The sequence below is a fragment of the Chenopodium quinoa genome, unplaced genomic scaffold, assembly GCF_001683475.1.
Source record: "Chenopodium quinoa cultivar QQ74 unplaced genomic scaffold, ASM168347v1, whole genome shotgun sequence".
In the NCBI taxonomy this organism is placed as follows: Eukaryota; Viridiplantae; Streptophyta; class Magnoliopsida; order Caryophyllales; family Amaranthaceae; genus Chenopodium; species Chenopodium quinoa.
In genome coordinates this window covers 4,172,349-4,199,268 of record NW_018742733.1, presented here as the reverse complement: position 1 = coordinate 4,199,268, position 26,920 = coordinate 4,172,349, and the positions used below count along the sequence as shown (strand labels likewise).

The 26,920-nt window shown below is 32.5% G+C and overlaps 3 protein-coding genes across 3 annotated transcripts; 2 read left to right on the top strand and 1 right to left on the bottom strand.

Annotated features, from left to right (window-relative positions):
- Positions 1-7,768: 7,768 nt before the first annotated feature.
- Positions 7,769-13,363, top strand: LOC110723603 (cytochrome P450 83B1-like). Its single transcript, XM_021902951.1, has 3 exons — positions 7,769-8,472; positions 9,264-9,579; positions 12,268-13,363. Exons 1-3 carry the CDS (start codon positions 7,904-7,906, stop codon positions 12,874-12,876), a joined length of 1,494 nt encoding a protein of 497 aa, XP_021758643.1. The 5' UTR covers positions 7,769-7,903; the 3' UTR covers positions 12,877-13,363.
- A 5,013-nt stretch (positions 13,364-18,376) lies between these two features.
- On the bottom strand, positions 18,377-21,209 carry LOC110723602 (probable WRKY transcription factor 30). The gene is made up of 3 exons (XM_021902950.1): positions 20,732-21,209; positions 19,342-19,434; positions 18,377-19,141 (listed from the first exon to the last, which is right to left on the bottom strand). Exons 1-3 carry the CDS (start codon positions 21,013-21,015, stop codon positions 18,529-18,531), a joined length of 990 nt encoding a protein of 329 aa, XP_021758642.1. The 5' UTR covers positions 21,016-21,209; the 3' UTR covers positions 18,377-18,528.
- Positions 21,210-24,177: 2,968 nt separating this feature from the next.
- On the top strand, positions 24,178-26,812 carry LOC110723601 (12-oxophytodienoate reductase 3-like). Its single transcript, XM_021902949.1, has 3 exons — positions 24,178-24,516; positions 25,214-25,309; positions 25,851-26,812. The coding sequence occupies exon 3, from the start codon at positions 25,904-25,906 to the stop codon at positions 26,483-26,485; it is 582 nt and encodes a 193-aa protein (XP_021758641.1). The 5' UTR covers positions 24,178-24,516; positions 25,214-25,309; positions 25,851-25,903; the 3' UTR covers positions 26,486-26,812.
- Positions 26,813-26,920: the final 108 nt, after the last annotated feature.

The window sequence follows — 26,920 nt, the reverse complement described above, 5'->3', positions numbered from 1 at the left end:
ATCGATGGCGAGAATTAAGCCATCAATGCAAAGATCATTTGTTCCAAACTTCGGCAGTCGAGATGTGCATCCAAGGCATGAATTGGGATCTTGCTTACATCTTGCAGGGAATCAAGCCCAAAACATTCCAAGACTTGGCGACTCGAGCTCATGAGATGGAGTTTACGATAGCCAATTGTGAAGATAGATCTGATTAGACGATCATCAACATCTAAAGGGGGAAAAGATGAAAAAGTGTCCTCAAAGCTCCTAAGCAAGAGCCTAAACTGCATAACATAAAAAAAAATTAAAAAAAAAAAAAATCTTATAAATTGAACTATGTTCGGCTTGATCCAAAAAGTAAATTTTAATTACTTATTGGTACGTAGGCATCTTGGATATATAAAATTTATTCAAGGGCAGCCATTAAAAAAATGATAAACTACAAGATTGGGTGCAAATATCAATTTGTTCCCAGAAAGTCGAATGATGTCATTTGAAGATTGGAGGAAGCTTTCAAGCACCAATACTTCGCCAAATTTACTTGAAAATTCGGAGAAAGCAGCAAGCACCGGAGATTCACAAATCAAGTTGGACACAGACATCAGAGAAAGCTACGAAGCACCGATCCACCAAATTTCTTGAGATCCGGAGAAAGCTTTCAAGCACCGGAGGTCAACTCAAAGCGTTCAACACGAAGATTGGAGAAAGCTACCAAGAACCAATACTTCACCAAATTTACTAGAAGATCCGGAGAAAGCTGCAAGCACCGAAGATTCGTAAATTGTTAAACACAGACATTGGAGAAAGCTTCCAAGCACCAACGGTCCACTAAATTTTTGAGATCTGGAGAAAGCTTCTAAGCACCAGAGATCATCAACTCAAAGTGTTGAACATGAAGATCGGAGAAAGCTACCAAGCACCGGTACATCAAATTTTTTTTTGGGATCTGGAGAAAGCTTCCACGCACAGGAGATCAACTCAAAACATTAAAGACGAAGATTGGAGAAAGTTGCCAAGCACAAATAATTCACCGACAAATTTTGAAGATTAAGAAAAGATTACCAAAGTGATCATGAATTATGATAATCATTTATCAATACAAATGACAAATAATTATCATTTTTCAATCTAAAAAAAAAAATTTAAAATTTAAAAAAAAAAAAAATTAAAATAAAGGAAAGTAAAGTCACGTGTGGATGTCATTAGATCATGATATAATCATGATCATGATCATGATCATCATATTTTCCAAAAAAAAAAAAAAAAAAGAAAAAAAAAAGGCAGAAGCAAAGTAGCAGCCACAAACTACTTGGAGCAGCCTAAATCAATCACTTGATCGGATGAGCAAATGTGGTCCGATTTGGATGAAATTTGGTCACATTGTTGAGAACACTCAAAGCTACAATTTGTACGGTTTAATCGTGAAAATGCTCTCTGGTTAGTCGAGAATAAGAGCTGGACGGAAGCTTCATATTGGAGTTGTTATGTGCGTGCATGGCGTTGCGAGGCTAAGAACGTCACTCCAATGTGTCGATGTCGGAAATGTAAGGCTCTGAGTACACTTGTATGCAACTTCAATATATCAAGGCTGAGTTTAGATGCTCAAGTGTCTGGCTCTAGGACTTCAAGGTTCGTAGCAAGGACGAGATAGCAAGAATGCTCAATCGTTGCGGAGCTTGGGCAGTGAGGTTTCGAGTTGTGAGGCTCGGCACGACTTCAATATGTCAAGGTTGTGTTGCAACGCTCAAGTATCTATCTCCAAGACTTCAAGACAAGGTTCGAGTTGTGAGGCTCGTATACATGACTCGTACGTGAAGGGCGATGATAGCTCCAAGAAAATCACAAACCTGCAAAATAAAGCACACACACAACAAAATAAAAAAATCATCGCCAAGGCATCTATGATAGCGACTTGTGAGGCGGATGGTTGGCTCATGGCTCCGAGGTATCATAGCAGCTCCCTTTGTTGCGGTGGTGTCAAAAGAAAAATTCTCCATGGCATCAAGTGTGTGGCTTGGCATCAAGTGTTGCGTTGCGGCGTGGCATGGTGGCTCCCTCTAGCGTGGGTGTGTGGCATCAGTCGTGGCGTGGCATGGCTCGGCTCCCTCTAGTGTGTTATCGGTTTGAGTCGTGGCGTGGCATCAGAGTAAATGTTGCGTTGCGGCGTGGCTTGGGGGCTCCTCCTACATGTTGGCCAATGAAAGTTGCGTGGCATATCTTCTTAATTATGTGGCTCCTCGGCATCATGGTGATGGCTCCTCCGTGTTATTGATGATGAGTGGTGTTCCTCTGATCCGTGGCTCCATGGCTTCCGTTCAAAACCTTCAAGTAGTAGCTCTGTCGTATCATGGAGTGAAGATAGCAACTTCTCCTTTCTTTTGATATATTGGCGAAGTTCGATATATTGGCAAAGAATAATCTTCACCATAGCCTTATATTTATAGGAAAAACTTGATGGTGTAAACAAACTCTCAACTAGATTGAGATGACTTCCAAGTTTATCTTTGAAGGTGGTTGAGCATTCCGTGCCTTTGATCAAGCAGTTGAGCTTTCAATAAGTTTATCTACAATTTTTTTTTTTTTAAAAAAATGATGAACATCAAGTGTGGCGTGGCTTTGGATGCTTATGGAATTGTTAGTGGTTGAAGCCAAACTTATCTTCATTATTGTTGGAGCCTTTCATTATGGGAATTGGTTACTAGAGCTTTATCTTAAGTCCAAATAATGAAAATAAAAAAAGAAGATACGCATGGGTATTGGAAGGCTTCAAACAGTTGAAGTATATTTCACAAATAAAAAGAATAATAATAAAAAAAAAAAAAAGAATGAATTGAAGTTCCAATTCATGCAGTACGTGAAATGTTATTTAGTTGCTTAATCATGATATGTTCATTACTATCATAGATTAAACAATTAAAACCAGTACATGTTTATACTTTGTATGGCAAATTTGGCTAATTAAAATTAGCCGATTTGAAAAAGGAAAAAAAAATAAAAAAAGAGGATTTCGAGCCCGATCACGATCAAACACCTCCAAAGTCGTGTCCGTGACCAATCTCGAAGGGGGCAATTTGTAGGCACAAAAAATTTATATAAGTGCCACATTGGATAATATATGGGTCAAAAGTCAATTTATTGACTTGATGCTAATTTGACTATTAATTAAAATTAATTAAATTGGGTGAATAAATTTAATTGACCCATTTTAGTTATTTTAATTAAATTGTTTATATAATAGTTAAAACCCACTAAAAATGGGTTATGATAATCAAGCAGGCCCACCTCCATGCACATCAAACCCTAACCCTAAGAGTCACTCACTCTATAAATAGAGCTATCTCTATTTCATTTTGGAGGAAAACGGAAACAGAAAGAAAAACCTAGAGAGAAAACTTAGAGAGAAACCTAGAGAAAACAAGGAGAATCAAATACAAAAAAAAAGCCTCTCAAATACTCTAAACCTCTCTAAAGAAAATCTGTCATCAAATACTCTAAATCTCTCTAAACCATTTTAAGAAAACATCTAAAAGCCTAGAAGAAAAACAACAAGCATTCGACGTGCCGTTCTATTCTAGAAGATTACCCGTGGAAGAGATCAAGCCTCAATGGCCCTCAACACGAAGGAAAGAAGAACCTCAATTCATCAAGAACATCACCGGTTCAGCCTCTACGTCAAAAATTCATATATTGAGATCAAGCCTCGTCGACCCTCAATCAAGAATACAAGTCAAAGGTCTACATCAACATAAGTCAAAGTTCTGCATCAAATCTTTGATCGAGATCAAGCCTCGACGGCCCTCGTTCAAGAATCAAGTCAATTTGTGAATTACGTCAAAGTCAATGTGGAGATCGAATCAGAGGACAAATTAGAGATTGTACCCCAAAATTATCAAATTAATAAAATTAATTCTTTGTTGCATTTGTTTTGAATCTATATTTTCCGGATTTAAAATTTGTATTTACACTCACATGAGTATGTTTTTTTTTTATTATTACTTCTTTTGTTTCATTTTTTTGACGAATTTCACCTCCCTTTCTCAATAGATGCATCATATTGATGTTTGATACTATTCATATACTAACTTAGGCCATGTTTTTATCAATAATGCATTTAATTAATATATTTAATTATTTTAGTTGTTTAGTTTTCGATATTTAGTATATTCAAAATGTTGTATTTCAAATTTTTTTATTAGAGCGTAATTATATAATGAACTATTGGACGATTGGACGAGATCCAGAATATTGGAAAGACACAAAAGTATTTATACTAGCGCTAGAGGTTCATGGGAAGCTCGGTAGATTTAAAAGCATGTGACGTGGTGCCATTGGTTCGTTTCCGGGGGTGGAAGAAGAATATGCCCTGGCTACAATTTTAGTCTAATATAAGCCTTGAACTTGTGGTTGCCAATTTGTTATACTCATTTGATTGGTAATTTCCTGATGGTTTAAGCAAGGAAGACATTGACAACAATAATGTTCTCCCTGGCATCGTTACACATAAGGAAAAACAACTTTGCCTAGTAGCAAAAAAATTCTAATTGCAACCTTTTTTTAAAAAAAAAAAATGCAACTGGTAGCATACACTATCCACAGTAATCCAATCAAAAACTTAAATTGAACTGTTATTATATCATATGATAGTGAACTGGTAGCAACGTGCTTGTTCGACTTGTGATCGTTAAAGTTTTACATGATCACTATAGTAATATTTGTGTTAATTTTAATAAATATTCCACTTATCTATTTTTATTTTGATCCTTTCAATTATTCGTATATGCAACCTTTCTTTCTTTTTATTTGTGACAAAAGGGTGTTTTATGTGAGACTATAAAAATTCATTTGATAGTTAGAAAATAAACATGTAACAAAAGAGAGAAACCGAAGTATATTATTAGCTTGCGTCGTTTAATGCATGAATAACGCGTATTTCAGTATTCGATATCGCATCAAGTCTAATTTAAGCTGTGTCATTGTATTAATTAACTTAATTTATTAACGTAGATCAGCTAATCCAATGATTTGGGTTTAGTATGGAGTAAAAAAAGACTTCAAAGTCTAGACACTGAAGTAGTTAGTAACTCCTTAGATTATACTTCGTACTTCATAACGAAATAATGGTAAACATTTTTCTTCCGTTAAGAAGTCGACAAAATATTGATTTTTTTTAATGTCCTAGATTTTTTAATGGGTGCTAATAACTATTATTTTGTGTTTATTTATTTATTTTTTGTATAAAAAATTGAAATGCTTTTTGACTCAAAAAAATAAATAAATCAAAAATAAAAAAATTGAAAGGCTTTTAAATATATATTAAGTTCAGTTTTAAAGTTATGATTAAGATGCGTGTTTGATCAAATAAGGAGGTGATGAAGCATGTATTATAAGTGGATGTAAATACCTTGAAAATAAAGTGAATGGGCAAGGATTGTATAGGTGTAATAGGTGACGGGGTGGGTGATCTAGTATTAACGGGGTGTGGATACCTTGGTGAATGAGGACAGATTATTTGTAATGGATTTTGAATTGTATTCGCCTAGCTGTATGGGAAATAGAATGATATTAATATATTATTTGTACTTTTAATTTCTATTTATTATAAATTAATTATTCTTCTAATATGTGTAATAAAATATAAAATGCTTATAGAAATTGATATCATGCGAACGATTATGTTAGATATGAGTCTAATAATTCTTCCAAATAAAGCTACATTTAAAGTTTCTAATAATTTGAAAAATAAAAATAATCTGTAATTATATATTTAGGGATGTAGCCATGTAGGAACGTAGGTTAAGTTATCGGATAGATAATTATAAGGTACGATGGGTCATGGAGCATCTAATGTCATGCTCTTTTTATATAGATTTTATTTTCTCTATAATATCATGTTCTTTGTTAAACACAAATATGTTCTTTTGTCAAAATTTTTTTTTCAAATATTAATATTTTCTTTTTTTCGTCCATCTTCTTTAAAATATACCTAATGTTCTTTCTAAGTGCACCCGAATGCACTGTACTATTTTCAATTAAAGAAAATGGTGAGGCGTAGATTTAGATCTTGTATTCTTTATAAGTGATGTACAAATACGAAAAATTATGCACCACATATATGTTTATAAAATAATGACACTGAATGAATGGGTTTGATGACTTATTCACTCTATTTGAAAAAAAAAATGGCAAATAACCATCATAGTATAAAATAAAGATTTTATTTTTTTTGACGGGATGTAAAATAAAGATGTTAAGTTTAAGTTGTTGTATTTAATTTGGATCCTTTAAAAGTAAGAGTAAATTATTTTTTAATAAGTGCTTCATTTGGCCATACATATCATTTAATTTTACTCTTTTGAGAGGTTTGTATTTTGAATTTTTTATGAATAACATTGAAAACGAATTATGATTAATGTACTAATTTACTGAAATTAATTGTTATTCTTATGTTTAATTAATTTAAGATTTTATGTGAAATAAAAATGAAGATTATTAGTAAACCGTGCATCACACAGGTGCTATACTAGTTATTTGTGGTATTAAATAAAAGGTAGGATTAATCTAAAAATAATTTATGGTAAAGATAATAAAAGGTGGGATCATTTGTAGATTACTTTTGAATTATTTGGGGTAAAAGGTGGGATTATTTCTAGATTATTCAAAGGTGGGATTATTAATTTCAAGTTTTCATTTTCTTTATTATAAAATGTTAGAAGATAAAAGAACATAACTAAAAGGAATGTTGTAGAAAAATAAAAAACAAAAAACGACGAGAGTATGTTACTTCCTGTGTTATTTTTTTTTACTTTTTATTTTTTGTAATTATATTTTAGTAATAAATATAAAAATTAATCGAGTAATATTGTAAAAATATAAGTATATCAAAAAATATATATAACCATCACTAGGGGTGTTTATCGAGCGAGTCGATCATGAACTGAGGAGTGCTCAACTCAATTCGAAAACTTTTTACATGTGCTCAACTTGTGTTTGCTAAAGTTTCGAGAAAATAAAACCTACTCGACTCGTGCTCGTTAATGTTTCGAGTCGACTCGAGTAGCTCACGATCTGCTTGTTAAAATTTTGGTCCTTATATTATTATATGCCTTTATATATTTTTTGTTCAATTTATATTATTTTCCTTATTATATATATATATATATATTTAAATATTTACTCTTTCTTTTTTTTATGATATAAATTAAGACTTAATAAGTGTCAAATTTGTTTAAATATAGTAACTTTGTTTTCAAATTTTGTATTAATATTATATTATCAAGTTGCTCATGAGCTATCGAGTCGAGTCAATCCTAGTCGAGTTTTGACCAAGTGTTAACCAAGTCGAGTACGAGTTGCTAGCGAGCTGCTCAACTCAATTAGCACCCTTAACGATCACATATGATTATTTATTTCCTATAAATGGTAACTGATGATTATATTAAAGGAATGTGTGAACAATTGTCAAAATTTCAACGTTGCGGATGATTAAAATTAAACTGTAATTGCATTTGTTGCGAGATCAACTTTCACTCAATTATGATAGATCCAGCTGAAACCTTAATATATATATTATAGTCTAGAGGACTTTCATTATATAATCAAGTGCTTTAATCATCATAGATTCATAGGGCCAAATTAAACTTTAAAAAAAGAATTTGAATCATTATAACCCGACAAGTTTGAATTCATTTTTTAAAATCAATTACCTCATTTAGCCAATTAAAACCTACATTACAGAATCTAAGGCAAACATGATGTTCTTATCCAAAAAAATAATAAAATGGCAAGTGGTATATAAACTAGATTTTAAAAACCGGTTACATTTTACTATAAATACTCATGCTTAGTTACATGGTAAAGACACAAAACAATTAGCAATAAAAATAAAATTAAAATTACTACAATTATTATTCTTCAAAACAAAATGTTACTCCTCTTCATTCTAATGGCAGCCCTTTCTGTTATTTTTCTTGCAAAAGTTTCCAAAAATGGTAAAAACCAACCATTTTGCCCTCCTCCTGGTCCAAAAGGGCTTCCCTTAATTGGAAACCTCCATCAATTTGAACCCTCAAATACTCACGTCTATTATTCCAAATTAGGCAAAACCTACGGTCCAATTTTCGCGCTCCGGTTGATGAGTAAACCTATGGTTGTTATTCAATCGGCGAAATTGGCCCAAGAAATCTTCCAAACACATGATAAGAATTTTTGTAATAGACCAATGTTGGCCGGAACAAAGAAATTGAGTTATAATGGGTTAGACGTAGCTTTTAGTCCATATAGTGATTATATAAGAGAAATGAAAAAAATATTAATCGTTCATCTCTTAAACTCTAAGAAAGTCGAGTCGTTTGCTCCAATTCGACAGGAAGAAGTCTCTAGGTTGATTCAAGAGGTTTCTTCTTTATCTTCTGCTTCCAAAATTGTCAATTTGAGTCAATTGGTTCTTAGTTTTGCAAGCTCAACTTCCGGGAGGATCGCTTTTGGCAAGAGGTACGTATGTATTAAACTATGCATATTTGCATACATATTATATACTAGGTTAGAACCCATGCGATGCACGATTTATATAAAACCTATTTTTAATCTGTATATTTCAAAAATAAATCGCTTTTATACATGAATATAAATAAGAATTACGACATTTTGTAATTTAAAATATTTATTTTCATCAAAATTACAATATAGTATCTGTTCAACATCGTTTAATTCTTAGTTCAATGTAAAAGATCATTTATTAGTGTACTATTTAAAATTATTTCAATTTTCTACGATAAATTGATAGGTTTTAGTTGTAAAGTAGGAGGAGTAATATTTAAATTTCAAAAATGTTAAATATAATACCTCTACAAAAAAAATGACATCATTATTGCATTTAGGCGGAAACTTTTTTATTAAGAGAACTACACGTAGACAATGATGACGTCAACATCTTCTATTTTAGTAATAATTAATAGAATAGATATGATCTTGGATACTATTTTCATACGTGGTATCAAACGTAAACATAATGATATGTATAATCAATATTCATGGTTACTAATACGTACAAGTTAACAATATGTATGTGTGTGATCTTGTTACATTGATTATTAGTAGTTTTTTGACTTGAAAACCATAAACGTCAAGTTGTTGCAATAAATTATATGAGATCAAAATCAAGGAAATAAACCGATAATTTCTGTTAGACTTTGTTAAATTACATACCATTTACTCTTTACTTGGTTCCTAACCTAAAAGATACACTACGTTTATAAGTTTAATGTTGTTTGGATTTTGCGCAGATACGACGACGACAGTGTGTTAGGAAGAAGATATTACAGCCTTCTACATGAAGCTGAAGCAATGTTCACAGGATTCTTTTATACTGATTATGTTCCTTTTGGGGGTTTTCTTGATATGATAACAGGAAAATCCTCTAAGCTTGAGAAAACCTTTAAAGACTTAAATGCACTTCTTGAAAAAATCATTAACGAACATCTTCACAAAAACAAGCTCGAATCTACGAAAGATGATATGGTTGATGTTTTGCTCCGCCTCATGAATGATACTTCTTTCCCATATAAGCTCACAATGAACCATATTAAAGCAATTTTGATGGTACGTACGTTTTTCATGACACTCACTAGTCCTATTTTAAAGCAAAGATGACATAATTAACCCCTCCGTGTCAAACAATAATCAGAAAAAATCATTAAATTTGTGGTAATCCGTATATTAGAAGAAAGGATAGATAGGCTTTAGGGCTAATACACGTTTCTTTACTCACGTTTTCCAATGCACAAATTCAATCATTTATATCTTTAAATAGCGATAAGCAAAAATTATAAAAAGTCAATATTTGGAAAATATACATTGTGACGAATCTAACAATATCCCACTTGACTCTATTTTTCTTCACATGTAAATCACAAAATATGGTCAAAGGGAGGTGTGTGAATTGTGCTAAAGTCAAAATGTGTCAACTAACAAAAAACCGAGGTAGCATGTGTTAGTAAAACGTATGGCGTGCATGTTTTCTTTACTTATATTGAATACTAAAACAAAAACTAACTGGAATAAGAGAAGGGTGGTGATATCTACTGATTTTGATTTAAGGGTGGTATTTTCTAATTTCCAAAAAATGGATGATTTTTTCAACAAATGGTGCTTTTAGGGCATTAGGGTTGGTTATTATTACAAATTCTCCTCTTTTTTTTTTTTTTTTTATATTTTATTAATTTCTATCATATGTGTTCTTAAGTAGTTATTTTTAATGATGTTAAGTTCTTAACATACCTTTAAATTGTTAAAAAAAATCCAACTAAAATTATTTTTACTACAGAATATTATTTGAATAAATTGGAGAGAACATTAAAGACAACCTATGAGAGGCTTTCACTTTTTGGATCACAAATATGGATATATAACTTAATCCTTTTGTAACAAAATCTAATTCCCTTTTTGTATGTTAGTTGCCATGTCTGTTTCATTTTACATGTTGTTTGATTATTCAATCTCAACATAAATTTTAAATTTTTTAATAATAATAATATTAATAATAATAATAATAATAATAATAATATATTATTATTATTATTATTATTATTATTATTATTATTATTATCTCAAAAACAAAAGTCATACAACCTACAATAAATTAGTGGGAAGCCGAGATACAATCTGGGCCCCCACTCCTCTAGCTATAGCAAAGCCTACCCTAGTGAATATATGAGCTGCAGCACGAGCCCCAATGTCTTGCGTCATTGAGAATCTTTGAATCCGCTTCAGCAACGCAACAACCTCCTTCTCTAAATCCCCAATCGAAGAAAAGGAGAAGGGAATGAAACCATATCCAATCGCTAGACAACGAGCTTCATACTTAACCCGCTTTCGAAGAGCCGCATCAGCCACAACCCATCCCGTAACAAAGTCAGATAGCCCTGTTTGTGTCAAAGGAGAAGACCCTGTGAAGTCGACACATACATCACGACCACGATCCCATGAATAAAGTAACACATCGGCAGGTCCGAGGGCCCCGTCATTCCCTCCAGACAATCCTATGTCAACCTCCTTTCTTGTTATTATTATTATTATTATTATTATTATTATTATTATTATTATTATTATTATTATTATTAGGCCAAATTAGAAAATAACACCTGCTAAAGACCCCGATTTTGTTTTTAACACCTGTTAAAAAAAAAGTTTAATTATAACACCTCCAAAAATCCCAAAATTTTGGTTTCACCACCCACTAACAGATTTTTGGATGGAAACCGTTAGTGGGGCCACCATGTACACGTGTCAGTTGTTAATTAGTTTAAAAAAAAATTTAAAAAAAAAAAAAAAAAACCTAACCCCCTAACTCAGCCAGCCACCGCACCGGCACCACCTGCGGCCAGCCACAAACGGTGGCCTTCTCCCCTGCCTACCCCATAACCAACCAACCACCAACCACCGACCACCAGCCATCGATTTTCGCCGCCGAACCACCTCTAACACCGGAAATCGGCTCCCCCACCCTTAACCCACCTCGAAAACCGCTATCATCCTTCACAAAGCCGCCAAAGTACGGTTCCCCTCCCCAACGCAACCCCCTTAAATGGACCTCCTCCCTTCCCGCACCGCCGAAACCGGCGCCCCCTCCCTTCCCACACCACTGAAACCGGCTCCCCTTCCTTTCCCTCAACCCAGAAACCGACCTCTTCCCTTCCCACCTTCGAAAACGGTCCCAAGCTCCCGATAACTAAGGTTTCTGGGCTAGGTTGGGGTGGGGGAAGCAAGGGAGGTGTCGGAAATTGGTGATTGGCGCCGGAAATTGGGAATCAGGGTAGGAAATAGGGAAGGAGAAGGGAAGAGGCGACTGGCCGCAGGTGGTGCCGGTGCGGTGGCTGGCTCGATTAGGGGGTTAGGTTTTTTTTTTTTTTAAATTTTTTTTTAAACTAATTAACGACTGACACGTGTACATGGTGGCCCCACTAACGGTTTCCATCCAAAAATCTGTTAGTGGGTGGTGAAACCAAAATTTTGGGATTTTTGGAGGTGTTATAATTAAACTTTTTTTTTAACAGGTGTTAAAAACAAAATCGGGGTCTTTAGCAGGTGTTATTTTCTAATTAAACCTTATTATTATTATTATTATTATTATTATTATTATTATTATTATGAGGGTTTTAGGAATTTATTAAAAGCATAAATAGTTAATATATCTTCTTATTCTTATTATAGTTAATAACTATTAAATTTGCTTTACAACATGATATTTACAAAGATTTTATAAGATTTTATTCCAATAATTTTTCGCAGAATCTTTTTGTCGGAGGTGCAAATACAACCACGGCTGGGGTAATATGGATAATTGCAGAGCTAATAAAGAACCCCATTCCAATGAAAAAAGTACAAGAAGAACTAAGGTGTGTGGCACAAAACAAAGGTTGCATATTAGAAGATGATCTACCAAAACTTGAATATTTCAAGGCAGTGATAAAGGAAACAATTAGGCTACACCCGCCAGCCCCTTTACTTGTTCCACACGAAACAGTTGAAAAAAGCGTCATAGAAGGATATGATATTTTACCCAATACTATGGTAATTATAAATGCATGGGTAATTGGACGAGATCCAAAATGCTGGAAGGACTCAAAAATATTTATGCCAGAGAGGTTTATAGGGAGTTCAGTGGAATTAAAAGGACGAGAAATGATGCCAATGTATCCCTTTGGAGGTGGAAGAAGAATGTGCCCTGCCTACACTTTTGGTCTCGTAAACCTTGAGCTTGTGCTAGCTAACTTGCTATACTCATTTGATTGGGAATTGCCTAATGGCTTAAACAAGGAAGAAATTGACAGCAATGTCCTCCCTGGCATCGTTATGCATAAAGAAAAACAACTTTGCCTAGTAGCTAAGAAATTCTAATAAGTAATAACAACCTACTTCCAAAAATCCACATGCAATTGGTTTCATTGCGGAATTAAGAATTATGAATCACTATTGCTTGCTTAGCTTTCCTGTCATCTTAGTTATAATTGTATGATTAAGGCTATGTACTTCGGTCTTCGGATTAAAGTACAATGTTAACTATTTTATGTGATAATAATTATGTAGTATGAAGCATTTTGTTGAATGTAATAAAAGTTCTACTACTTACATGTTATGTACCATTTCGTTTTTAATGCGTTTGACATGTTTAGAGTTATATCTATAATGTAAAAATGAAATTATTACTAATGTACGCTAACAACCTACAAAAAGAACTTGACACCAGAGCGAGGTTGCTACCAAATGTGCATCCAAGGTTGACAAAGGGTCCCCACATAAATCAACTCAAACTGTTTTTTATTTTACCTCTATCAAAAAAAAAAAAAAAGGAAAAAAACCGAATAAAATTTACATTTAGGCGAATTCAAACAAAATCGTACATGACTATATTTATTGTAGCTATGAATCATAAAAGCTAGTCAAATAATTTGTTAATACTGCAAAAGTTAAAGAGTGTCAACTAAACAAAATTGGAGGAAGTACATTATAAAAGTTTGAGTAAAATAATTTGTGAATAATGCAAAAGTTAAATAATTTGTGAATAATTATGTAGTGCAAAAGTTATTTGGGAGAACAAAGGTTGGGGTGTCAATTCGGATTATTGGATCGCGTCTGATATGGTCGGGTTGGATCAATTTTTAAAGTTAAGTCATACAAAATTGCATTTTTATGTCCACACAAATCCAAAATATGAATCGGATATGTTTCGGATTAGTTTCGGATCGGATCTGGTTAGGTCAGGTGTGTTTTTGACACCTCTAAACAAAGGAGAGAGAAAAACTAATGGGAGGGGAAAGGGGGGATTAAATGAAGGTTGTTTTGTGGTAGCATGTGACCCTTACGTGAGGTGGTCAATGCCGTGAAATAGGATTAATGCTCGGAATTCGGCCTAAGGTGTATATATATAAATACACACACACATATATATTATATATATATATATACACACATAATAATAATAATAATAATAATAATAATAATAATAATAATAATAATAATAATAATAATAATAAAGCAATTATTAACATTAAAAAAGGAAAATAAGTAATTAAGAAAATATTTATAGAGATATAAATCTTCGCACACTATACTATTTATAAGTATTTGTCTAAACTTTTTTAAAGAATCGAGGTTAAAGTCGTCCTTATTTAAATTGTTACACTTTTTTTTTGAGAGAATTGTTACACTTTTTTTTTTTTTTTGAAAATAGCATGGACTTACTTGTTTTTTTTTTTTTTTTCCTTATTATATGGAGTAATTTTTCTCATTTGAACCCACTTTCCACTAAATACAATTAAAATTATTCAATGTGCACTTTTTGTTTTTAAATCAATATATGTCTATAATTGTAAAATAAGGTTACGTTATTTCCAATTGTAAAAAAATGATTGGGAAGAATAAAAATGATTGAAGGAAATACAAATTAATGAGAAATTAAATATGCCACAAGTCACACAACAACCATAGTACCTTTTTTTTTTTTTTTTGACACAACCATATTACATCTTCATATCCTATGCTAGTATTCTAAATAAGTACCCAAACCTAGAGAAATTGTACGAAAATGATCAAGTTATTTGATTGCTTGACACCATGACTTGATAAAATATTCACCACTCGATTAGCTTTTGTATAAATATATATGGCCACCTCCCAATCTTAATGCCTTTGAGATTATAATTGTATATACTTTAACTTTGTGTTTAATAAAATTGTAGGTACGTTACTTTGATGTAGGTCTATATATATATAAACTTGGAATATAAAATTTAGGGTAGAATTATTAATTCAATATTATAATTTGGTGGCCGGTGGAAAATATATAAACCAAATAACCAATAGATCGATGTAGTAAGTCATGCATTAATAATTTTTTTTTTTTTTTTTTTTTTTGTTTTTGAAAGCTGCATGATTAACAATTTAATTCAGTAGTTGTTTGATACAAGTTTTTTTTAGTGATGCCAAATTTTCGACAAAAAAATGACTAGCCAAAGGCCTAATAGTGACAAAATAATATTTATTAATGGTAGATCTAGATGTAGATCAACCCCCTGATTAATTAATAATCAATAATTTCAAGTACTAAACATAGTTGGTCAACAGTAAGCCTTAATTAAAAAACTTTTAAAATGACGTATGTTAGCAAACGTCAGCAGTATGAGAGAACAGACGTCATCATACAAAAAAGATTTAACGCCATCATTCGATCATTCATCAATTATTTGGAACATAAGTTATGGATTATGGTGATGTTTGATTATGCTACTATGTGTTCCTAATTCTAATGTTGTTCAATTTTTACTCCCACTATCACAAAATTAACAATATTACAAAGTTTATTACACACTTCACATTGTAGTATTAGTGATTATACTATTAGAGCATTCACTAACATGAGAAAAATAACACTTTCTCATTCTCTTTATATCCACTCTTTCTCTCCTCTTACTCAAGTGCATTTTTATGGGCATATTTGTATCTCACTAATGATAAAAATATTTCCTCATCATTCTCTCTCCTACATTTTTCAATACCCCACCAACACTTCTTTCTCTATACATTACCATATTCATATTAATTATTTTTTGTTTAGGAAAAATTGCCCATAATAATCCTACCTTTGGGTTATTTTTTAAATAATCCGACCTTTATAATCAATCTCAAAATGGTCCATAGTGACCAGTATCTGGTTAAAGAGGTAATTTTTTTTATTATGTTTAATTTACACGTGTCACAACCTAATTTGCCAAAATTAAAAAAATTAAGTATTTAACTATAATTATATTAAATAAACAAGTTATTAAAAAAAAAAAAAAAAAAAAAGCCCAGCCACCCCCTTCCCTGTAACCACGTACTGCCAGCCCCTGCCAGCAACGTCGGTGATCACCTTCATCCCCGGTGTCGGCGACCACCTCTATTCCTCGGTGTAGGTGACCACGATACCCTACCTCTCCATTTTACCCAATCCCGGCCGGTTTCCCCTCTCACTACCTCAACACCACCCATTTCCCCCCATCGGAAACAACCCTGTCCCCCACTTGAATTTAAACCCTACTCTCCCTTTTCCCAACCTCTATGGGCTCCACCCCAAAAGTCCGATACAAGCCCATTTTCCCCTTTCCTATATAAAAAACTATCCACGCCCCTCGTCCACCACATGAATCGATCCCTCCCTCTTTCCTACCCAGAAACAACACCTCTAAACGCTATACTTAATCCATGGAACCACCCTAAAATGAGTTTGGGTGTTGTTTAGTATGGTGGTTTCCAGGTTTGGGTTTAGTAGGGCTGAGCAAAACTACCCGAAAAATCGAAAATCCGAAAAATCGATCCGTAACCGTTTCAAAAATTAGGGTACCCGATCAGATAACCATAACGGTTCGGGTACCCGTTCCGATAATTTGTTATCGGGTATGGTTATGGGTATCATTTTAAAATTAACGGTTACACGATCCGATCCGATAAGCATTTTTTTTTGCTTTTTTTCTCTACTTAAATCTATTAATATAAATCTAAACTTTTACTTTACTTCATAATCACTTTATAATATCAATGATTAGTAATATTATTAATAATTTGGTCAAGATCATATGGTATTGTTTTTAATTAGTTGTAAATTATATCATAATAACTACATAATTAAGTTGAATTATCATTATTAGATATCTTATTGGGTTCACGATAACCGATCCGAAAATCCGGGTACCCAAAATCCGAGCACCCGAACTTATCGGTTCTGGTTATGGTTATCACTTTTAGTGATTTTGGTTATCGGGTACCCGAACTGTTAGGACTAATGGTACGGGTACCCGTCCCATGCTTAGCCCTGGGGTTTAGGGTTTGGAGGTTGGGTTTAGAGACGGGAATGAGGAAAGGGAGGGGATAGGGTTGCCGGTGACGGGGGAGGGAAGTTATTGTTGGTCGTCGGGGCTGGTATAGGGAGAGGGGGCTGGCAGTCAGTGTGGATAGTGGTTTGGCTTTTCTGATTTTTCAAAAAAAAAAATAGTTTTTTGTTAATTATATTAATTTGAATTCATTTTTATTTTTTTGACCAATCACAGGCCGCCATGTGTCTGGTAACTTGTTACCTAACCGGTTGGGACCAATTTGAACGGATGGAGTATAAAGGTCGGATTATTTAAAAAAATCCAAAAGTGGGATTATTTTTAGCGATCGCCCCAAAAGTTGGATTATTCCGGGCAATTTTTCCTTTTGTTTAATGAAGTTATACTACTATAAATTACGTTTATGAACAATTAAAATCTAAATATCTTAAAATGATAATGTAAATAATACGTAATTAGTAAAATGGTCAATATATTGTTTAAGAAAATTTTGTTAAATTTTAAGGTTTTATTGTCATAAAAATGACAAAAATATTCTTAAACAGTGGATTTAATTAGAAAACTATTTTTTTTTTCTTTCACACCATCCAAACGCGTAGTTTGGAAGGTCAGGTATTCTATTTGCTTCCCAAAACACATCATTTTTGGTGTGTAGAATTAGGGTGTGCCAAAAAAAAAAAAAAAACCGTAACCATTTACCGTAACCGTTAACCGGTATAACCATTACATTTAATAGTTTAATTAACCATACCGTTAAAAATAAACGGCTATGGTTAACCGAACCGTTAAATGTAGCGGTTAACGGTTATGGTTATTAGGTTATAGTTTTGAGTAAATGGTTAACCGTTAAGATAAAAAGCTGGTTAACCGTTAAGATTAAAAAAAATTATGTACTTTTTTTTTGAGAAAAAACAATATATATAGTTATATAAGTTAATCCTAATTTAAACAATCTTTATCGATTTGTATCCAACCAGTTGGAATTTATTATGTTTATATTAAATTATATATCAGAGTTAGAACAATTAGAAGAGCAAAAAAGTGTTAATTTATAATTTAATCATGGTTAGCAGTTAATCGGTAACCATACCGCGGTTAAGAAATGGTTAACCGTTTCTTAATGGGACGGTTACGATTCGTGTTTTTTAGTAACCGTTATAATGGTTAACTGTACCATTAAACCTTAATGGTACGGAACCTAATGTGAACAGCCCTAGTTAATGAGGGCCCATGCTTTACTGGTTTATTAACATTTACGTTACTGTACTTATTTTAACTATTGTTCAGAATAGTACATGAAGTAGTTGAATCTATGTTCGGTGTTTTGAGGTGGAAAATTAAGGTTGACGAGTTATTTGCACATGTTTAAAATACAAATTAAACTTTTTTAACGGCCATTATCAAAAGTGCACCATTAAATTTTTCTTTAACTAGTCTTCTTCAATCAATAATAACATGGATAAGGAATTAAGGATTGCTGAATTGTCAACAAGAATCGCTTTCATAAAAGATAAAAAATTAAAAGACATAAATAAACCTTCTCCAAAAGACCCTTGTATCGTACCACTTTACAATAACAACGGTTGTGCTTATTATTTGGACAAATGCTCAACAATATAGAATTTAAAACCAAGTTAATTAAAACAACATTCTTTCTTTTTAATCTTGCTCAAATTTTTTATGTTTACTCCCACATTGGCGAAACATTCATCTCCGCAAAAGGGATGTCTTGCAATTGCAATGCACCATCCATATCATATAATTGTTCATAACCCGCCGCCAAATCGCACCCGTCTATGTCCACATATGAAGTAGCCATATAATTTGGGCTCATAAGCATACTTGGTGATAACACCACACCTTGTTGTTGATTGACATCACCAATAATCGCGTTGCTTACTACTTGTGGGTTAGGGTTCTTCATTGAATCAACCAAGGATGGGGGAGGATTATTAGTTGTCTTAGACAATGAAGGGAATTCACCATTTTGTGGAGAAAGTTCCTTAGATGACTTATTTGAGGAAGATGGAAAAATTAGGGCACAAAATGGTTCATTAATGTTTTGTTTAGGGATTTGGGTAGGGTTTTTGGACTCAAAGCTTATAAGGTTGCTAAAGTCTTTTTCAGAAGAATCCGACACGTGAATTTGAGAGACAAAATTACTGTGTAGGAGAGGGTTGCAAGTATGATGAGCGTAGTAAATGATCCTGTATTTTGTAGGACTACCAGATATCTTTTGGACATGTTTTGTTGCTTGGCAATTTTGATCATCTCTGTATCCACACCTATAGTATTCCCTACATTTATAGACCAAAATTAAACAAATTAATTATTAATTAGCATTACCAATTTCATATACTTCCTCCGTTCACATTTACTTGCAACAATTTGCCCAAATAGATCTCACAGTTTTAGTCAAAATGTTGCAAATAAAAGTACACCAGAGAAGTATAATCTCAAGGAGTTTATGTTTAACAAATAAGACTAATGTATATACCTAGGGTGCTTTGTGTTGAGGATCGACTTTTCACCATATTTTCTCCATGCGTAGCCATCAGGTTCAAGGTTAGAGGTTTCAATCATCCTTGACCTGTTAAATGAAATTTGTCGTGATCTTAATAAGATTTAATTTTTCATGTTAGGTATACTAATTAGCTTCCCACTACAAAAAAAAAATGAGAATAGGTAACACTTAAGATTGCAACACTTATAGAAATGTTACTCTTAATAATCTAACGCAACAATACTTATTTGTTACCTTGAACTTAAGTAACAGAAAAAAAAAGTGTTGCTCTAGACTATATAAGGCAACAGTCGCTTAAAGTGTTACTTTTATCTTGTCTAAGACAACAAATATAATAATTGTTGCATGAAAAGATAACAATAATTATATATATATATATATATATATATATATATATATATATATATATATATATATATATATATATATATATATATATATATATATATATATATATATGAGCAAGTTAGGTAGAGTTGGTGGGGAACTCACCTTGTGACTCTGAGGTCACAAGTTTAAGCCCTACCAACTACTAAATGCTTGGGAGTGACAACATTTTTGAATTATCTTCTTAGATGACAACATTTTTCATTTGTTGTCTTTGTTGAAGTGTTGCCTTATGTATCATTTTACCTAAGCTTTCAAAATTGTTGCCTTTGAATAAAAATGTGTTGCCTTATGAATAGACAACGGGGGCATAAATTATGCCTTATATGTGTTGTCTTAGCTACAAGGCAACACTTTTTTATATTAGGCAATGGTTTTGCATTGTTACCTTTGCTTTATTTTGTTGTAGTGTTCTTATAGCATAATATACAACTAATAATAAGAAAATCTAAGCATCACAAACGTTAAATTTTTACGATCCCATGACTACTTTTTCATATTGTGAGCATTTGCTAAAGTTACAAATCAAACATATAGGATCTTTTGACTTTACAACTTGATTATGTCGAATGAGCCTTATAGATCCTAATTTGAATCTCGATTCTAATAACTTTGATGTATATATGTAAACATTTGTTTGAAACTAGACCTTCAAATTCCCAAAAAACATTGAGTTGATCAAGCTCAACTTACAATGAAACATTTTGGATTTGTTTCAAATCATGGATCCTTCTTTCTAAAAAAATCAATGCAACCCCATATTTGTGTTTCAACAATTTTTTTTCTAAAAGGGATGTTTTTCCGCTTTAACATTAACTAAATAATAAGAGCCTACAAATCACTAACTACAATTATAATGAAATTTATTTTTCGCTAAATATACATAAGAAAAAGAAAACATACATTAATAGCCTCTTCTCACAAGTGGAACTCGTAAAACAACACATCTATATTGTAAGAGAGAAAAAAAACGCACCTGCTTTTTTGACCAACTTTTGATTTTTGACAAATTGAGGGTTTTGAAGATTGGGATAATTGCTTTAAGATGGAAATGGAAGAGTCAAACGAATTGATAATGGTGGCATAATGACTTTCCAAAAATGGCAAGATTTTGTCATTTTGGGAGCTTTGATTTTGGTAATCTCTATTACTACTTGCATTACCACATTCTAATTCGGGTGGAAAAAGTAGTAATGATCGTAGTTGACTAGTTGCTTCCCAACCCTTTTTCAACTCTTCTTCTAATACCTTCATATCCATTTTTGTTCTCAATCTTACTTCTTAATTTCTCTATATAATTTTTATTTTTGTTGTTTATGTGCACAAATAAAGTGGTGTGCTTCGTCTTTATTATAAGGAGGAAGTTAAGCAACATATCTAATGTCAACAATATTATTTAAACACAACTTGTATGATTTTTAATTAGAATATAAATAGCCAAAGTCTGCAGTAAGATTTCAGATAGATACGAATGATTTTTCTAATAGCAAATTAATTAAGCAAGTAATTAAAAAAGGATTTGCTCATAGACCATAAAGTGATTACGCGCTTATGATGACAAATATGAAATCTAGTCTTTCAGGTCGGTAAATCTGTCAAATGGGTTGATTTCGGGGTTGATGTGATTTTTTAACACTAACTTTTTTAAATTTTGGAGCATTCATATTTTAAAATAATAATTTAGATATAGATTAGAATTTTATTTTTGCTAAACTTAATTAACTTTTTTTTACTAAACATTATTTGAGTAGGGTGAAAAGAAATGAAGAATGTGAATTTAAATGTTTAAATCACAATAAACTTCAAGAAAATACAAGTTTATAACCTTGATAATTGATAAATAAAAATTGTTTATCAAAGGGTGTAGATGTTAAATGTAAATTATATCTAACTTTTGGTTAACTCTTATTATCTTTTTCCTCCTTCAACCTTTTGTTATTTTCTGATATATTTTCCTCTCTCCTCCTTCAACCTTTTGTTGTTTTCTCTCTCCTCCTTCAACCTTCAATTTTAATGGTGGAAATCTGAAACCCAAAGTCCCAAACCCAGATACCACTTTTTCCTCGACGGCACCACCACCTATGACAGTTCAAAATGCTGTCGCGAATGAAAGGCTCTCCCTAGTGGGATTCATATGACCCTGATTTACACTCTTTTCTAGTAAGGTGTCTATTTGTTTTTCCGCGAAGCGGCCATTGTTATGAAGAAGAGGTGGGTTACGGGAAGAAGAGGAAGACGACGTGACGAAGAGGAAGGCTTTGTGGGTTTGATTGGCTGAAGGCGGATATATGGCGGTGGGTGTGATAGGTTTCGGACGGTGGTCGATGTGATGGTGGTGGATCAGATGGTGTGCTGGCGGTGGAAGATTGAGAAAAGGTGAGAGGAAGGAGATGAATAGTTACAAACAGTGAGTTAACACCGTTTATTCCAAAAATCTGTCCAACATATCATAATGGCCTACAAACAAAATATTTTTTTTATTAAAAAACACAATTTTCATTACAAATTATTTACAAAAATGTCATTTGATAAACATAATTTGTTTATCAAGGTTATAAACCGGGGCTTGCTCATAACTTTCCCTCTAATAATTTCGATTGCACAATTTTTTGTATGCGGCTGGCCACATGGTGCGGCAAGGGTTACTTGTATGGTGTTACTGATTTTCTCAGGAGTTACTTGTAGGTGTTACTTGTATTCTGGGGATACTTGTATGGGTGTTATTACTAGTTTTGTAAGGGGTTACTTGTAAGTGTTACTTGTATTCTGGGATCACTTGTATGAGTATTACTGGTTTTGGTCAAGGGTTACTTATAGGTGTTACTTGTATTATGGGATTACTTGTATGGGTGTTACTGGTTTTGGTCAGGGGCTACTGGTAGGGTGTTACTGACTTGGTACGAGGTTTTGGTCTTGGGTTACTTGTAGGTGAAATTGAACCTCTACAAGTAATCCATACAAGTAACTCCAAAATACAAATAACTCATACAAGTAACCCCAGAATACAAGTAACCCCAAAATACAAGTAACCCAAAAAACAAGTAACCCAGAATACAAGTAACTCATGCCGCACCATATGGCCTGCCGCACTGAAAAAACTCTGTTTGGATTGACATTATGAAATCATGTAATGTGCACAAGATTTGCCTACCCCAACTAATTTGTTACTCTACAAATTTTAGTTTAATTTTTTTTAAATACTCTCATCATGTGCTAAACTTTATTATAAATCCAAGTCAACTATTCTAATACTTTTTTTTAAAGCAACTTCGAAGTATATTTGAGATATTAATTACAAAAATTATTGTTGTTGAATTAAATTAATTGCTTACTTTACGGAGAAGAAATTAAATTGACGTCACTCGATTTAAATAGTTCGAATAGAAGCTAAGTCTACCAGCGATGTGATGAACAACTAAATGTATGCAATTCTTATCTGTAGCTTGCATCATAAATTCCTTTTATAAAGCCATCATTTTAAGTTGCAAGACCTCAAATCTCAACATTTTAAATAATCTTTTTTGGTAAAATTTCTCAAAATATAGAAATGGTTGTGCCAAAAAACAAGGCCATGGATGACCTTTTTTCTCCATACCAATTGGGCTCATGCAAGCTCTCTCACAGGTTAGTTCCTTTAAATTTGATCTAATATAGTAAGAAATCATAACTAAATTCACTAAAGAATACATCACAGTCAAAAATCATTTTGTTATATGAAGTATATATATAGGACAATCTATCTCTAGTACATAAGTCTGCAATTTATGATCGAGTTTAGTGTCATACCATTACATTTTACGTATTCAAAATGATTGTATTGTACTCCTTCATTCATAATATATGTCATAGTTTGACCAGATACACTGCATACACATGTCAATACATAAGTTTAATTGTACGGTAATAAAATTCTAACAATATAAAAAATGATATGGAAAAGTATATGTCCAAAGTTAATAGTTTTAATTTATAGGATGCACAATTGCATGAATTTAGATCAATCTAATGCATACTAATTAATTAGATCATGATTGGAACTATTTTAATTTATAGGATAGTTTTGCCGTCGATGAGTAGATGTCGGGCCATAAACGGAATACCAAATGAAACACTCGAGAAGTATTACACCCAACGATCCACTCCTGGTGGTTTGCTCGTTACCGAAGGCACCCTCATCGCCCCAGTAACTGCACGGTAATTATATTATTATAGTAGTCATATCTCAAAAGACGACTATAATCATTTAAACATTATGGTGTTAATATATACTTCCTCCGTTCTATTAATATTGCAACAATGAACTTTTTGCACTATTCATCACTCTTGTTTGACCATATAATATGAGTTATACGTTAAACAAAATATAGTCAAGTGGGATCTTGTTGGATTCGTCTCATAAAATACTTTCACAATATCAACTTTTTATAATTTTTACTCTTACACAATTATAGATATTTAGCATATAAAACGTGTTTCGGGATGCGTAATTTCCTCCTTATTGCAATATTAACCGAACGGAGGAAGTATATTTTAAAGTTCAACGTTATTTTTTATTTTTTGTTTTCTTTCCATAGATACTCTAAAATGGTTGATGTTAAGGGTCAAGCTTGGTTTGGGATCCTATATAAATATGTTCCTCCGCATATGGAATCTACACAAACCAACAAGTTGAATCATGGAAGAAAGTGGTAGACTCAGTTCATGGTAAAGGTGCCATCATCTTTTGTCAATTGTGGCACGTTGGTCAGGTTTTTAATCAAGGTTCGAATTCATCATCAAACCAATTATATTAGGTCATGTTATTATAAATTTATTTTTCAGAATTTCAATTCAATTTAGTTCAGCTATTTAGTACAAGTATAATTTAGCTCAGTTTAACTCAATTATGTTCATCATATCATCAAATCATAACCATCGCCATCATTATCAGTCATTTGTCATCTAGCATCATCGTCATTTGTTAAAGATATGATGTATTTTCTGATATCTCATATCTCTAACATCATTCAATTTTATTCAACTTTATCCAAAAAAATATGTATTTTTTATTCTTCGTATAACTTTCATATTTTAGCTTTTCTATATTAGTAATGCACAATCTTATATAAGGAGTATTAAAAATTAAAGAAAATTTGATTGTTTGAAAATATATATATACTTAAAGAAAAGTTTATCGTTTGAAAATATATTTGATTTTACACTATTCATATATACTACACTTTGACTCACTTTTATGATTTAAAGATGCGATAAAATATAGTCATGTGAGATCAGATTTTGTTGATGTATATTAAACTAATGTCCTCCACTTTTTATAATTTTACTATGATGTCATATTATGCTGTTATTGTTTGATGGTTGAATACAACTATGCAAGTATTGAAGTAAATAGCTAGTATACCCAAATGAAGATGTTATATTAATGTTGTTAACAGTTAGTCAGTTACGATTGAATCAGGCAAATGGAGTCCAGAGGCCAAAGGTGGCGAACCTGAAACATTATTAGAGGTTATAGAACGTTATCGATGAGCAACTCTCAATGCCATTCGTGCTGGTATGAAATTATGAATATATATGCTTAATGCTTTATTACTGACAGAGTATAAAACATATTTCTGAACCATCTCAACCAAAAGTTTAAGCTGATGGGTCGTGAGGCCTAAAAATATGTTTTATACTCTATCAATTATTTTACGAAATTAACATTTGTATGAATCTTTCATTGATAAGTGTTAGTTAGTCCAATTTAGTGTACCTTTTTTGGGATATTAGCCTTGAGTGTTGAGAGTCAAGTTTGAGAAACACACGACTCACACGAGTATGTTTTTTTCAACTTAATCAACAAACCAAGCATATTTGGTGGAAGTGTTGGAAAACTCACCTTGTAACATTGAGGTCACAGGTTCAAATCTCACTATATCCCACTATATCCATATTTGCTTGGGAATTGGGGATTCTCTTACCTTCAGAAAAAGAAGAAAAAAAAAAAGTAGGACATCTTTTGTTTTAAACTATGAAATAAGCTCAACTGGACATAACAACTATCCTATGTGTTGAACCCTAAGCTAACTTCTTTTTACAAATCAAATTTATAGGTTTTGATGGAGTAGAGATACATGCGGCTGACGGATACCTAATCGACCAATTTATGAATTTTACATTGAATGATCAATTCGAAAAGCCGAATAAATCATCACTTGAAGGCATAACCAAGTTTCTAATGCAAGTGATTCAAGCCGTTGTTGGTACCATAGGAGCTGACAAAGGAGGAGTTAGAATCTCACCTTCCATTGACCGATTTGAAGCCACTGATTTCAACTCACTAGATTTGGGTCTAGCCGTTGTTGAAGGGCTTAACAAACTACAATTCGACTTGGGATCAAAGCTCGCTTACCTCCATACAACTCGACCTAGGTTAGCCCTAGGAGTTGCTAAGGAAAAAGCCGAGGGTGATGCTCAAAACTCGAAAAAATTGAGGGATGCTTATGAAGGGACTTTTATGAGTAGTGGTGGCTATACTAAGGATCAAGGAATGAAAGCTGTGGCTCAAGGGGAGGCTGATTTGGTTGCTTACGGACGGTCTTATTTAGCTAATCCTGATTTAGTCCAAAGGTTTAAGATTAATGCACCTTTGAATGACTATGTTAGGGCTACATTTTATACTCATGATCCTGTTTTGGGTTATACCGATTATCCTATCATGGGCAAGGAAGCAATCAAGGGTTACTAAATTTAGCAATGTTTATAAGAGTCAAAATGTCAAATCCATTCAATCTATCGTTTGTTAAAATTACTTGTAAAGCAATGGAAGTGTGTGTAACTGTTTTCAATAAAAGAAGAAAGATATATACCAATAAAAAAAAATTAAAAAATATAATAAAAGAGGGAGTGAATAGAAGCTAAGGTATGTGACAACTTTGTTTTATTTGAAATTTTTGTAATATACTACGTAATAGTCTTCATGTATAATTTAAAATTTCCTGATAATCCTCTATCTTATTTTGATGTATCTATTTGTTATTTCACACTTGTTCATGTACGAGTATTAATTATCAATATCTTTAATTTTGTTGTAGCTGATACATACATATTGCTGATTATTAGTATTTATTGCTTGGTTGTAAGACACTTAGTTTTAGAGGTTGAGGACAGGAGGTTGCATATT

Excerpts from the sequence above, each read along its gene's own strand:
- LOC110723601 (XM_021902949.1), top strand. The coding sequence starts at position 25,904 with ATGAATTTTACATTGAATGATCAATTCGAAAAGCCGAATAAATCATCA.
- LOC110723602 (XM_021902950.1), bottom strand. The coding sequence starts at position 21,015 with ATGGATATGAAGGTATTAGAAGAAGAGTTGAAAAAGGGTTGGGAAGCA. Across the intron at positions 19,435-20,731 it reads AAAGTTGGTCAAAAAAGCAG|GTCAAGGATGATTGAAACCT; the intron begins GTGCGTTTTTTT and ends TTCATTTAACAG. Across the intron at positions 19,142-19,341 it reads CTCAACACAAAGCACCCTAG|GGAATACTATAGGTGTGGAT; the intron begins GTATATACATTA and ends CTATAAATGTAG.
- LOC110723603 (XM_021902951.1), top strand. The coding sequence starts at position 7,904 with ATGTTACTCCTCTTCATTCTAATGGCAGCCCTTTCTGTTATTTTTCTT. Across the intron at positions 8,473-9,263 it reads AGGATCGCTTTTGGCAAGAG|ATACGACGACGACAGTGTGT; the intron begins GTACGTATGTAT and ends GATTTTGCGCAG. Across the intron at positions 9,580-12,267 it reads ATATTAAAGCAATTTTGATG|AATCTTTTTGTCGGAGGTGC; the intron begins GTACGTACGTTT and ends AATTTTTCGCAG.